The 14,307-nt window shown below is 40.1% G+C and overlaps 1 protein-coding gene and 1 long non-coding RNA gene across 2 annotated transcripts in view; one reads left to right on the top strand and one right to left on the bottom strand.

Moving 5' to 3' along the window:
- Positions 1 to 14,307, bottom strand: part of DNER (delta/notch like EGF repeat containing) — a 389,785-nt gene that overhangs the window by 17,854 nt on the left and 357,624 nt on the right. The window contains exon 11 of the mRNA XM_077155359.1: positions 8,494 to 8,625. Within this exon, the coding sequence (XP_077011474.1) occupies positions 8,494 to 8,625 (132 nt within the window). The remainder of the gene's footprint in view (positions 1 to 8,493; positions 8,626 to 14,307) is intronic.
- LOC143678192 (uncharacterized) overlaps positions 1 to 14,307 on the top strand; it is a 37,441-nt gene that overhangs the window by 4,906 nt on the left and 18,228 nt on the right. The window lies entirely within an intron of this gene.

Here is a 14,307-nt window from a genome sequence, read left to right on the forward strand (position 1 = left end):
ATACCTTAGTAATGAGTTGTGTGAAGAAGAAAGCAAGAAAAAATTCCGTTTACAACAGCAAACAAAAGAATCAAATATTTCAGAATAAGTTTAGCCAAGCACACAAAAGATCTATGTACAGAAATTGCTAAAATAAATCAAAGAAGACCTAAATAAATGGAGGAACATACCATGTTCATGGATTGGAAAGCTAAATATAGTTAAGATGACAATTCTACTCAAATTGATTTATAGATTCAATGCAATACCAATTAAATTCCCAACAACTTACTTTTCAGAAATAGAAAAACCCATAACCAAATTTAATTGGAAGAGCAGTGTGCTCCAAATAACTAAAAATATCTTGAGAAAGAGGAATGAAGTGGGGGTGGGAATCTCATACTACCTGACTTTAAAGCATATTATAAAGCTACTGTAGTCAAAATAGCATGGTACTGGCATAAAGACAGATAAACTAACCAATGGAATTGAACTGAATGTTCAAAAATAGACCCTCCTTCCATAGAAAATTGATCTTTGATAAGGTAGTCAAGTCAACTCAACTGGGACAGACAAGCCTCTTTAATAAATGGTGCTTATAGACCTGAAAATCTATATCCAAAAGAATGAAAGAGGGCCCCATCTCACATCTTATACAAAAATTAACTAAAAATGGATCAAAGACCTAAACATTAGAGGTAAGATCATAAAACTTTTAAAAGAAGATGTAGGGAAATGTTTTATAGATCTTGTGATAGGAGGCAGTTTCCTAGACCTTACACCCAAAATGTGAGCAATGAAAAAAGAAATAGATAAATGGGATTTCCACAAAATTAAACACTATTGTGCATCAAAAGACTTTGTCAGGAATTAAAAAGGCAGTCTATGCAATAGGAGACAATATTGGGAAATCACATATCAGAGAAGGGTTTAATATCCAGAATATATAAAGATACACTACAACAAAACAAAAGTCAAACAGCCCAATTTAAACCATTGACAAAAGAAATGGACAGACACTTTCCCAAAGAGGAAATACAAATGGTTCAAAAACATATGAACAGGTGGGCCATAGTGATTCAGTGGCAGAGTTCTTGCCTGCCATGCTGGTGACCCAGGTTTAATTCCTGGTGCCTGCCCATACAAAAAACAAAAAAAACAAAACATATGAAAAGATGCCTAACCTTACTGGGAAATCAAAACCACAGTGAAATATCATCACATACCTACTAGAATGGCATTATAAAAAAAAAAAAACAGAAAACATTTTATGCTGGAGAGGATGTGGAGAAAGAGGCAACACATACACAGCTGGTAAAATTATAGAATGATGCAACCACTCTGAAAGGCAGTTTGGCAGTTCCTCAGGAAGCTAAGTATATAACTGCCATTTGATCCAGCAATCCCATTACTAGGTGTACATACGGAGGAACTGAAGGCAAGGACACAAACAGACATTTGCACACCAGAGTTTATAATGGCATTATTCACAATTGCCAAGAGATAGAAACAGTCCAAATATCCATCAATGGATGAGCGGCTAAACAAAACTGTGGTATATACATATGATGGAATATTATGCAGCTATAAGACAAAATAAAGTCATGGCACATGCAATAACATGGATGAAACTTGAGGATATTTTGTTGAGTTAAATTAGCCAGAAAAAAAAGGACAAATACTGTATGGTCTCACTCATATGAATTAACATTAATGAACAAACTTTGAGAGTTAAAGTTGAGAACACAAGCTATCAGGAGAAAGAAAGAGTGTAGAGATTGGGTATTTGATGCTCAGTGAGTACAAAGTGTTGAACGGGATTGATTGTAAAGATCCAGAAATGGATAGTACAGTATTATCTGATGGTAGCACAATATTGGTAAGTACACGGACAGAATGAAGCTGAGTTTGAGTGTGATGGAGGGAGGAGGGCTGGGGATATGTATGACACCAGAAGGAAAGACAGATAATAAAGACAAGGATGGTTTAACTTAACGAATCTTAGAGAGGATTATGATGGTGATTAAATGCACAAACAAAAAAATGTTTCTGCATGAGGGAGAACAATTGAACGTGAACATTTCAAGGTATTGAAAATGGGATGGTATGTATAAAAAATACAAGCAATGCAAAGTAGGGCCTTTAGTTAACAATAACATTGTAATATGCTTCTACTGAACGTAACAGAGGCACTATGCCAGAACTAAATGTCAGTAAGTAGGGGTTATGGGGAAGGGGTAAGGGATTTTTTTGCAGAAAGAAATGGAAATGTCCTCATATAGATTGTGGTAGCATCGCTATGCGACTATAGAGGGAACTACTGATTTTTTTTTTTTTTTTTTTACCTAGGTTGCATTGTATGGTTTGTAATTAAAACTGGTTAAAAATGAACAGAAAGATACAAGTGATGGAAAAATGTAGAGAGAGAGATGCATCTATTCACCATTGACAGGGAAGTAGAAATGGTGCAGCCTCTCTGGAGAACAATGTGATGGCTCCACAAGAGGCTAGGTGTGCAGTTGCCTGTGGTCCTGCAACCCCCTAGTTAGGTGTGTGCTTGGAGGAACTGAGAGCAGGGACACAAATGGACATTTGCATACTATTTATGGCAGCAGTGTTCAGGATTTTCAATGAATGGAGGTGGCCTAAGGGTACACTGACTGAGGAACGGAAGAGGAAACTGTGGTGTATATACACAATGGAATATGGAGCAGTTATAAGAAGGGATGAAGTTATGAGGCATGCAACTAGGTGAATGAACCCTGAGGGCAGCATGTTAAGTGAAATAAGCCAGGAATGAAGAGGCAAATATTATTATGCCTCACTAATATGGGCTAACTATATTGTGCCAACTCTGAGAATTAAATTTAAGAGCATAGGTTATCAGGCAAAGGCCTATTGGAAAGGTCCCTAGATCGTAAGCTCTTACTACAGTCACATCTATTCCGGAGTTACGAATGTTATTTCTAAATTCTGAGATGCTGAGCTGTTTGTGTTTAACCTGCTCATTCCCCAGAACTTTGGGTATCTGTGGACACCTGAGACTCAGAGGTAGAGTTTTGCGGTTATGAAAGTCAGCATTACCCATATAGCAACTGTTAAAAATACTGAAAAAGAGATCAGACTTCATTTAGTGATGCAAATGAAGCTGATCTGGGTAGGGACTAAGGTAAATCAGAATAAAGGGTAAAGGATGATATTGACTACATATTAAAAACTTCAACTTCTGTGTGAGACCAAAGGAAGAAATGTTTATTTGGTGCAAAGTTTTTATTTTTGGTAGCACACTAATTTAACCTGTATGGTCAGCTTGTTTGAACACCGTAAGTACATGGAACCTTGAATAGGGATGAGATCTTGTTGGTGTGTATGAGGCCCTGATACAACCCAGAGTAATTTGAGCAGAAAATAAAAAGTATTTGCTCAGTCACCTTGAGGGTGGGGTGGGGTGGGGAGTAAAGGTAGACATATTAAACTTCACCGCCTGGGGAAGACTTGATATTCTGGAAAGCATTAGATACTGCCAATTTGATGGGCCAGGCCCTCAATCTTGGGGCTTGTCCTTATGAAATTTATTCCTGCAAAGGATAAACTAAGCTTACTTATGATTATGCCTAAGAGTCACCCCCAGAGAACCCCTTTTGTTGCTCAGATGTGGCCCCTCTCTAATCAACTCCACAGGTGAACTCACTGTCCTCCCCCCTTACATGGGACATGACTCCCAGGGATGTAAATCTCCCTGGCAACATGGGAGAATGACTCCCAGGGATGAGCCCAGCCCTGACATCATGGGAGTGAGAAAGTCTTCTTGACCAAAAATGGGAAGAGAGGTGAAACAAAGTAAAGGTTCAGTGGCTGAGAGATTTCAAATAGACTTGAGAGGTCATTTTGGAGGTTATTCTTATACAGTATACAAATATCCCTTTTCAGTTTTTGGTGTATTGGTATAGGTAGAGTGAAATACCTGCAACTGTTGAACTCTAATCTGATAGCCTTGATTTTTGAAGATTACTGTATAACTATAGAGCTTTTTAGGTGTGACTGTATGATTATGAAAACCATGTGACTGACATACCCTTTATCCAGTATCCGGACAGATAAGTAAGAATATAAAGTCAAAAAACAAATAAATAATAGGGAAGATGAGTGGTTTGGAAAGTTTTGGGTGTTCTTTTTTACTTTTGTTTTTTATTTTATTCTTAAAAAATTTTTTTTTTGACTAATGAAAATGTTAAAAAATTTATTGTGATGACGAATACTCAGCTATATGATGGCACTGTGAACCACTCATTATACACTTTGGATGATTATATGGTATGTGAATATGTATCAATAAAATTGCATTAAAAACAGAACAAATGGGGCAAGAATGAGGCACAGTTGATAAGATGGTGCACAATGGACCTCCAAATAGGTTTCTGTCCTAATTCCTAGAACTTGTGACTATTTTACTTTGTATGGCAAAGGGGAGTTTGCAGATGAGATTAAGTTCTGGATCCTGAAATAGGAGATTATCTCGGATCATCTGGGTGAGCTCTATGTAATCACAAGAGTCCTCACAAGTGAAAGGACACATGTCTCAGAGTCAGGAAAGGAGATGTGGGGAGAGAAGCAATCAGAGAGCACATTTGCTGGCTTTGAATATGGAGGAAGGGGCCAAAAGCCAAAAACAGTGGGTGGCCTCTCAAAGTTGTAAAAGGCGAGGAAATGGATTCTCCTCTGCAGTCTCCAGAAGCAATGCAGCCTGCCAAGTTCTTGATTTTAGCCCAGGGAAGCCCATTTTGGTCTTCTGACCTCTAGAACTGTAAGGTAATATATATGGGTTGTTTCAGTCCACTGAATTTGTGGTGATTTGTTATGGCAGCAATAGGAAAGTAATACAGGTGGTCGAGGAAAGTATTTTAGAAATGACATTTGAGCTGAGACCTCAGTGAGAAGGATACAGCTGTGTTAAAATCTGAAGGAGTGTCTTGTGCAAAGACCCTGAATGCAAGAATGAACTTGAGTTGTTCAAGGATGAGAAAGAGACAGTATGGCTGAAGAACAGTGAGAAAGCGAGCGAGGCAGGAAATGTGGCCTGCAGAGGCCAAGGCCAAGTTAATGGAAGGCTCTTGTCCTTCCTTTGGCAATGTAGTAGCCGTCTAACTGAATTAGCCCTCTAACTGAATATAGCTAGATGGGCTTCTTTTTCCATCTTGCTCTAAGTAAAGCCGATCTTACCTATTCACATCCACCAACCTGACCATGTACTGAAAAGGCAGTCTCTTCTTGGTTACTGGCCACCTCCAAGGATCAAAGCTGCTCAGAGCTAGAAAGACACTCCAGAGGTCATGGGGCCCATGGTTCTCAGAGGGCTGGAAAGACTTTTAACAGCTTAGCTTCCCCACCGCCTGACTGTCTAGACTCTCTTTCCACACTGATCCTTTGATCCATTCCATTTGAGTCAAATCCAATTCTTTAGAAACTGGCATCCAACTCCAGCAGTGTGGCGTCTGCAGACCACACATGCACGTTCTCCATTCCTATACTCAGGTCAAGGAGGGAACCACAAACATGGAGCTTGGAAAAAGTCCGATGTAGGTGACATTCACATCCAGGCCTCTGGCCTAATGGACAAGTGCAAATGAGATCATCAGATAGAAAATGCTCCTCTGGGCCAACAGAGGGCCTGGCTGTGGATGGCCCCTGCTCTGTACACATGTCACTCTGCAGGCCATGACCAGGAAGAAAGTGGATGAAGGCGAGCCCCTACCCCCACCCCTGCAGTGGCTCATAGAATAAGAGTCACAGTTGTCTAGAAAGAAAAATAAAAGGCAGACAGCATTTATTTAGTGCCTACTAAATAGCAGGGACCTTCACTTATGTCTCTCATTTAATCATCACTACAACCTAACTGTGAAGCCTTCCTATTACCACTTTACAAGTCAGAAAGACAAGGCTTAGAGACAGAAATTTGCCCAGGGCCATATGGCTATAATATGATGGAACTCAAATCTGAAGCAAACTCTGATCTTTGTGGATCTTTTTGCCGATATTATCATCATTAGAAGAAAGTAAAATTTAAATGTCTTACTATTATATTTTATTTCAAAACTCCTTGAGGACAACGTATCTGTGTACTCCTGACTTTTACTCTTATCCACACTCTGCTATGCATTTGTCCTCATAAATTTTTATCTTCCTAAGTAGGATATAAACTTCTAAATAGATATTACTCAGGCCCCAAGCTACAATATGTGTCATTTCACAGAATTGCCACATTTCTTTCACGAAAAATGGTCCCATTTTATGGATAAGTAAATTGAGGCTCCGCACAGCTAACTAGAAGCACACTATAAGTGGCACGACCAGGACACTGTTAACCCAAGTCTGGTGTGCAAGTTCTAAAGTATTATGTACCCCAGAAAAGCCATGGTTTAATCCTAATCCAATCTTGTAGAGGCAGCTGCTTCTTTTAATCCTAATCCAATACCATAGGTTGGAAACCTTTGATTAGATTACCTCCACAGACCTGTGACATACCCAACTGTGGGTGTGACCTTTGATTAGATGGAGATGTCACTCCAAAAATTCCAGGTGGGTCTTGATTAGTTTACTGGAGTCTTTAAAAGGGGAAACTTCGGAGAAAGACAAGAGTCTACAGAAATGACAGATGCCCTGGAGCTGACAGCAGATATAGATGCATGGAGAACAGCTGCTTCAGAAAACAAAGACATGGATATTTGGAGATGTTTGTAGCCCAGCAGACATAGCCCTGAGATGTTATGCAAGTCAGAACCTGGAGAGAGCCAAGGGAAGCAAAGAGATGACAGCCAGCCCCAGAGAAGCAAAGTGAGGAACCCCCACATGGACAGAGGCTGAAAGCAACGGAGCCCAGGAGCCAGGGACTAGCAGATGCCAGCCATATAACTTCCCAGCTGACAAAGGTGTCCCTGACTCATAGACCTTCCTTGAGTGAAGGTAACCTCTTGTTGGTACCTTAATTTGGACATTTTTTTCTTCCTTAGAACTGTAAGCTTGTACTTATTAAATTCCCCCCTTTTTAAAGCCATTCCAGTTCTGGTACATTGCATTCGGCAGCTTGCAAACTAACACATCTGGGCTCCTTTCCTCCAACAGGTTCCTCCAGACTGGACATTTAGATTTACCATCCTGCAGTTTAGAACTGTAGTCCTTAGCATTTTCACCATTAGAATCCCTTTCAGCTCCCTGTCTCTTTCTTCATGAAGAGACTATTTCTTACCCATCGTTGGCAAGGAATGTTGGTCCATTCTGTGTAGGAGCATTTTGCAAGACTGAGGTGGGGAGCTAAAAATAATTATACTCTTCCCCTCCCAAGTTTTGAGCTAAGAGGAGACAGAAGAGTGATCAGATTAGAGTCCAAACAGCTCATGTGTCACTAGTCAGAATGATGTTGGCAAACGCGGTTCATATTCGTGGATCCGAGGGTATTTCCTAACACTGGGCCTTTCCACGCGCATGCACACACATGCTCTGAGAAGTAGACATCCAGCCCTGGGCAGAACTGGACCTCAGCGAGGGAGCCTGTTCTTTTAACACTTATAGCACAGAGGAGCAGAGGCCAGCCTGAGCCAGCGAGAGACAGAACAGGAGAGGGGACAGGCAGGGTCATATAGGCTTAGTCCTGCCTTCCACACTCTCTCAGTGGATAAGCTGTTCTTACCCAATGAAGAGTAAAGGAGGGGGTGAGAGGGACCAGAAGGGCGACTCTCCAGGGGCACCATCCCCGTGAAAAGAAGCATCTGGAGTGGAAAAGAAGCATTGCCCTATCTAGCATGTTTTGAAGAAAGATCAAACTGCCCTAATTTAAATAAGAAGAAAACATCCTTCAAAGCTGAATTTTTAGCAGTTGACGAAACAACTGGAAAATCAATTCCATGTCAGTTCTCATTTTCACCTCAATCCTAGCAGACGCGTTTTTGCAATATATGAAATCTTGATTATGGCATTTTCAAACTTCTGCTAGTTGATCTTTAGAGAACACTTAGCTCTAAGGAGCTTAAAATATTTTTCAGATTCTCATTTAAGCTCATCCTCACTGGACTTTTCTCCAGGCAATACATGGAACCTAGTACATTTGAAAGAAACTTGAAGGCATAAATGCAAAGCGAATTTATAGTCTCTGGTGTTTTCTGTTTTTCTTTTTTCAACACAAAGACTCTATTTTTTGACACTATTCTAATGCCTCTCTGTTAAGCACATTTTTGGCTGTATTAGCAGCAGTGAACTCTGGATGACATCTGCACATTATCATCCCGGTGGAAAGGCTGGATTCAGATGCAGGAAGTAGTGGGAGCAACATGATGCAGTGATAAAAGTGCTAAACTGGGACTGGGGAGAGAAAATAACTCAGGTTAGCCCACGAGCTTCCATGGTCTCATCTATACAATGATGTACACGAGCCCTGGGGGCTGATGGCCACCGTAGGCATCCTCTTCTGGTTGAGTAAAAGTGCTCTGATAATTATAGCAGCTGAGCTGTGGAAGTACTTACGGATTTCACAGTTTGCTCCCACCCAGCCATGTGGGCAGTGGCAGGTATAGCCATTGGGCTGGTCCAGGCAGGTTCCAGCGTGATGGCAGGGGTTGCTGTCGCATTCATTAATGTCAATGTCGCATTCCTCACCTAAGGAGACAGAGAAAGTGGTAACAATGCAGTTGCACAAAGATCCGAGTGTTAGGGTCATCCTCTTCAGCCACAGAGCTCCATTTGCTGTTTGTATAAAATGCTGAACTCTGGCAAAAGTCAAGACAATGAATCTTTTATCTAAGTAAGACCAAAATAGAAAAAAGAAAGGGTATTGGTGAAAGAATCTCCTTTAGTCTTATTAACTAGTTAACTGAGACTGATTTACATGTTGGAATAACTCTATCAGAAAAAAAAATTGAACTTGGGTTCATGATTTTACTGAAGAAGTCTGGTTTATTTGGGATTTCTTCAGCTGAACCTTATCTGTTTTTCTGAAACTTCATAAAGTTGAAAACTCACATCGGTGTTTTTTTTTTAAATAGCCAAGTGTTTGAGTGCATGAGTCTGACACTTCAAAAGGCCACTATCTTCTGCATAGTTTTAGGGCAGAGTGATGTGTCTAGGCTGAATTGATTATGAAAGTTTACATTCCAAATCCCTACATATGTTCCTTGGGAGAACAGAACTGCTTAAGGGAAGAATTCCACCCCATAGGGGAGAGATAGCTGTGAAGTCTGGGATTAACTGGAATTTGAAATCATCTCCCCAGGGAAGGAGTGGCCTGAGGGAAGCAAAGCTCACACCCATTCCTGGCGTGCCCTCCCCTGAAAATGAAGAATGTGGTTTGTATGATCTCCCGACCTTGCTTAGACCCAGCTTTTCAGGGCATCCTCATCCCTGTCAGAGAGAACCCGGCTTAAAGTTACAGACCAGAGCACGGGATGAAGTCATGTAACTCAAACTCCAACTTGAAGGAAATAGCTCATGAACAAAAAATTACAGGAACAAGGCCATCTTTGGGTGATTTTAAAACCATTACTACGAATCAATGCAAAATGGATATGCTTCTTAAAGGCATCTCGTAAAAGCTGAATACATGATACTTTGCATCTAGACAATCTGTTGGAAAAGGCTGAAAATTAGAAAAAGAAATTTAAAACATGGCCCCCATTTGAGTAGCTAAACTTACCAAGTGATGTAAAAAATTAACCCCCACGATTACTGCAGTCATAGACTAAAGCAAAGGAGTAAAGTCAAATGTGTTACCCATTCTCAAAAGGCATTTATTTTAGTCTACACCCAGATAATTACTTCCAGGGTTACTTAATTAGCATTAAAGTGCTTCCTATCTGCTATTGATTTATCGCTAAAACCACCACATGCTACACACAGACCATTTTAGAGAAATCTCACTAAAATACTGTACACTTGCTTCATGTCACGCTCTTTCCTTACCTGACATCTATTTTATTTTCAAAGTAAAATCTATGAAACACAACATTTACAACTTCTAGGTCCTATTAGGTTGTTTATAATTTAATAGTCTCTAAGTGAATTTGTTTCCTTCAATAAATGTAGCCATTTACGTCAATAGAAAAGACATGAAATTGATTGCCTTTTACTAACCTATTTCAAAGGTTGTCTTTCTATTAATGGTGCAATCAGTCAGGCAGTGGAAAAGGGCACAGACTAAACTTTTACAAACAGCATTACATGGTAGACAAGTTGACAGGACACATAAGCAAGACTGTGCTGAGAAATATTAAAAGGATAAAATCAAAGACCTTGACAATATATTCTGTAACCATTTAGGAACACAAGCTTAAAAGAGATTTTTACTAAACAATAGCTTTCGTTAGCTGACAATCTGAGTATCGCAAATTCCTGAAAAAAGACGCCATTACTCTTGCAGCTACAAAAATGACCTGCCTTTCCCCTCCTTCTACAGCCTGCGAGAACTCAGGAGTCCCACTCTGGCCTACAAAGTCCAATGTCAATGTTGTGCCCCTGAGTTTCCTAAATCCTGGGCCATCCAGACCCATCAGCCCAGTCCACCCAGTTCTGCTGTATCCAGAGTTTCCCCAGGGACATAAATGCCAAAGTCAGGATCCAGAGCACCCTAGTGTGCATGTCAGTTCTTAGTTCTCTAAGGGACTCAGATAAAGTCAGGGCAAGTCCAACAACCTTGGAATGAACTGTTCTTGGAACTGTTTTGTTTGGAAGGATTTGGTGGACATGGTGAAAGGCAGGAAAGAAATAGAATTAAGTCTTTCTGTAGACATTTAGCAAATATCCAAACCTAGAATCCCAAGAACGGGGATCCCAAGAATCCCAAGAACAAACCTATCCCAGCCTGACGCTCACCACCACAGTGTTCACTGAACTGCCTTGGGGATTCAGAGACATAAGTCAATGGGATAAACCCCATGCAAGTCAAGGGCCCAAGCAGCTAGCAGCTATCTTCCCAGCATATATGTCCTGGGAGAACCGTGTATGGATGTGCAGTTCTCACTCTCCTCTAGATTTACTCTGACGGCCTCTTTATAGATGAACACTCCCACGTTTCTAGTTGAATCAGTCACCCCTCAACCTGTGTCTCAGCTTCAGGTCTCCACCATTTCCACTACTGCTGCTGGGCTAATGTGGTGACTGTTGACAGAGCCACACAAGGGTATCTTCAACCAGAAGAATCCTAAAGATGGTTTGCTCTTTCCTATCTTACTGTGATCATGCTTTTTTGCCGTCAGTCCTAGGTAAGGTGTTTTAAAGACTTATTATGAATTATGGACAGCGAGTTTGGTTCCAAGCATGCTTCCCCCTGTTGAGAACACTATATTTTATATATATAGATATACTTTATATACATTTCTTCAAACGTAATATTCCATTTCTAGTCAACATGCCTTCCAGCATATTTTATTGGAAGAGCTCTTAGTATTTGGTAGCATCTTTCTTCACAAATAGTTGCGTTAATAAATCTTGATGCTTTTGCTGGCCTGAGTCAGCTAACCTTTTATTTATTTTTTTAATTTGAGGTGAAGAAAAATCAGTTACTTTTAAATCACTGCTGTGCTTGAATAACATTCATGAAGAAAATACAAGGTGGAATTTCAACTTGACTGTGGTGGGAAATCAAGGTCTGAACTTCAAATCCTTTATGACATATTTTCAATCTACTATTTTCTAAGAGGCAATATGTATAGTAGTTATTACATTCGGTAGCACTTATCCAAATTTACAACTGTACTGTTTATTTCAGTCTCCCTTCCTCAAGTAAATTAAGAAATGCACAAAGACAAAAGAAAAAATCCAGTCATACTGCAGTTAGTAAATTCTTGGGTTAATAAAGCCACACTAAAAATCAATGACAATCATTATAATCATAATATCCAGTATTTAATACATGCCTGTTAGGAATCAGGTAATAGACTGGTAACTTTATACCACTTTCAAACTACAAGAATTTCATTCCAGACGTAATGAATCAAAACATTTAGTGGAACTTCTTTGACCATGATAGAGTAAGTAGAACCAGTTTTCCTCTCCCATTGTAAACAACTAGACAACTGGACAAAACAAATACAAGAAATACTTTTCAGACATAGACAACAGGAAGTACACAACTGTATTTGCTAAGAGAAGGGAAATAAAACACTGAGCCCTAAGATCGTCCTGATTTTCTGCCTGGGGCTAATTTGGAGCACACTGGCTTCACTGAATTGAGGAGACAAAGATTGGAGTTCACGGATGACAAGGTGGCTATAACTTAGAGGGCTGACCCCCATGGAAGATGTAGCTGCTCAGAGAAAGAGCATCAGATATATGCTGCATTACCTTATGTTTGTCGCTGAACACTAAGCTGTGCATGAAGTAAGATAAAACTCATGAGGATTGGGGAAAAAAAAACTACTGGAGGCTGAGACACGAATGGTTACTGAAGCATTCAGATGACTGGTAATTATTTGAGTTCTGACAAGTCAGACTTGAAATACCTCACTGAACACCCAAGGTTGTAAGTGAGGATTCACCTCAGTAGTAGGAAGGCATATTTATCCCCAAAATAGAAACTATTCTAGACTGACCCTAAATTATGTACGAACAATTCTTGAATGGATCAATCTGGTCTGCAAGTAACTTACCTGTCTGCCACACACACACACACACACAAAATAAGACTCATGAGTTTCTTTATAAAAAGACAACAAAAGGCAGTGCAATGATGGCTCAGTGGCAGAATTCTCACCTGCCATGCTAGGGACCCGAGTTCAATTCTCAGAGCCTGCCCATGCCAAAAAAAAGGCCAATTACTCAAGAACTTAATAACAATGGCAAGCATCCAATCAAAAAAGACTATCTTGCAACGAAGCAGGAATAAGTGACCAGAAGAAAGATCATTCTACAGAAAAAGATTCAGAAATAACAGTGATGATAGAATTAACACAGTTGGCTCAAAACACAAAGGAAATGTGAGCATAATAATGAGAGAAATGGAAGATGCAGAAAAGGACTACATGGAGCTTCTTCATATAAAAACTAGAATATCTAAAATGAAAAAAAAAAGTCACTGGTCTTAACAGTAGATTAGATACTGCAGAAGAAACCACCAATAAATTTAAAAACAAACCAACAGAAACTATACAAACTGAAATTCAGAAATAAAAATAAGATTTAAAATATTGAACAGAGGCTCAGTGACCTATTGGACAAGATTAAGGAACCAAACATAAATGTAGAGTACAAAAAAATGGGGTGGGAGGGAGATGGAGAAACAGAAATTAATATTGAAAGGAAAAATGACCAAAATTTTTCCAGATTTGATGAAAGTTAAAAATCTACAGATCCAAGAATCTAAACGAAGCCCAAGGAAGGTAAACAAAAGCTACAACCAAGGCATCTCATAATCTATTTGCTAAAACTGTGTGATAAAGGAAAATTTTAAGAACAGTTTCTGCTTCTGAAAAAAGGAATTAAACATAGTATCCCTATACTTCTTGCTTAGTAGAGGTAAAACTCCTGGACAGTATTTATTTAAAAAAAATAATAATAATAAGACAAAGACAATGTTTGAAAGGAGGAGGCAGACTGGCTATGGAACTTAGAACCCAAGGAATGACATGATGGTGATGAGCTTCTTGGATTTTCTCTTTGCTTATATACTCCAGACATGAAGGTGAAGAATCTGGCAACCCAGGCTGGCACAGACACAAAGCCCTGATGAAAACCTGCTCTCTCTAGCCAAAGGCCCAGGATACGGGAACCCTGGCAAGATGAAAAACTTTTAGACCATAACCGCTCCAGGCCAGCCAAACACCACAGATAAAACCTGTGAGTTTGCTCCACCCACACTAACATAGGTGGAGACGGGAGCCTAAATTTCTATCTTGCCAAGTTGAAATGGGGTTTCCTAACATCCCTGCCAGATTGGTATCAACTCAAAAAAGGTTGAGTAGAGAGCCAGGACTTTCACGCTCATCAAGTGGTAACAACTCCCCATCCATGCCTGTGGAGATCATAAGGAGGGCAGCAGTAATGAGGTGCTTTCTCCTTCCCACTGTGGTGCTCTCAGAGGAGATCTGGTGGAGAGTCAGAACTTCTCCACCACCAAGTGATAATGAAGACAATCCTGTACCATGGTGCCAGTTGAAGCCACATGGGGAGCAGCATCAAGGCACACCTACCCTCTCAGCCAGAGAGGTCTAAGCATAGCCCTAAGGGTGGGGGGGTTGCAAAACTCCCACCCCCACTCAGCATAATGAATGAGTGGGGAACATGAATTCCTACTCCCTTCTGGCAGCAATGAGGTAACAACTCCCCAGCCTCCCTGCCACAGTAGTATCA

This window comes from Tamandua tetradactyla, chromosome 3 (assembly GCF_023851605.1).
Source record: "Tamandua tetradactyla isolate mTamTet1 chromosome 3, mTamTet1.pri, whole genome shotgun sequence".
Lineage (NCBI taxonomy): Eukaryota > Metazoa > Chordata > Mammalia > Pilosa > Myrmecophagidae > Tamandua > Tamandua tetradactyla.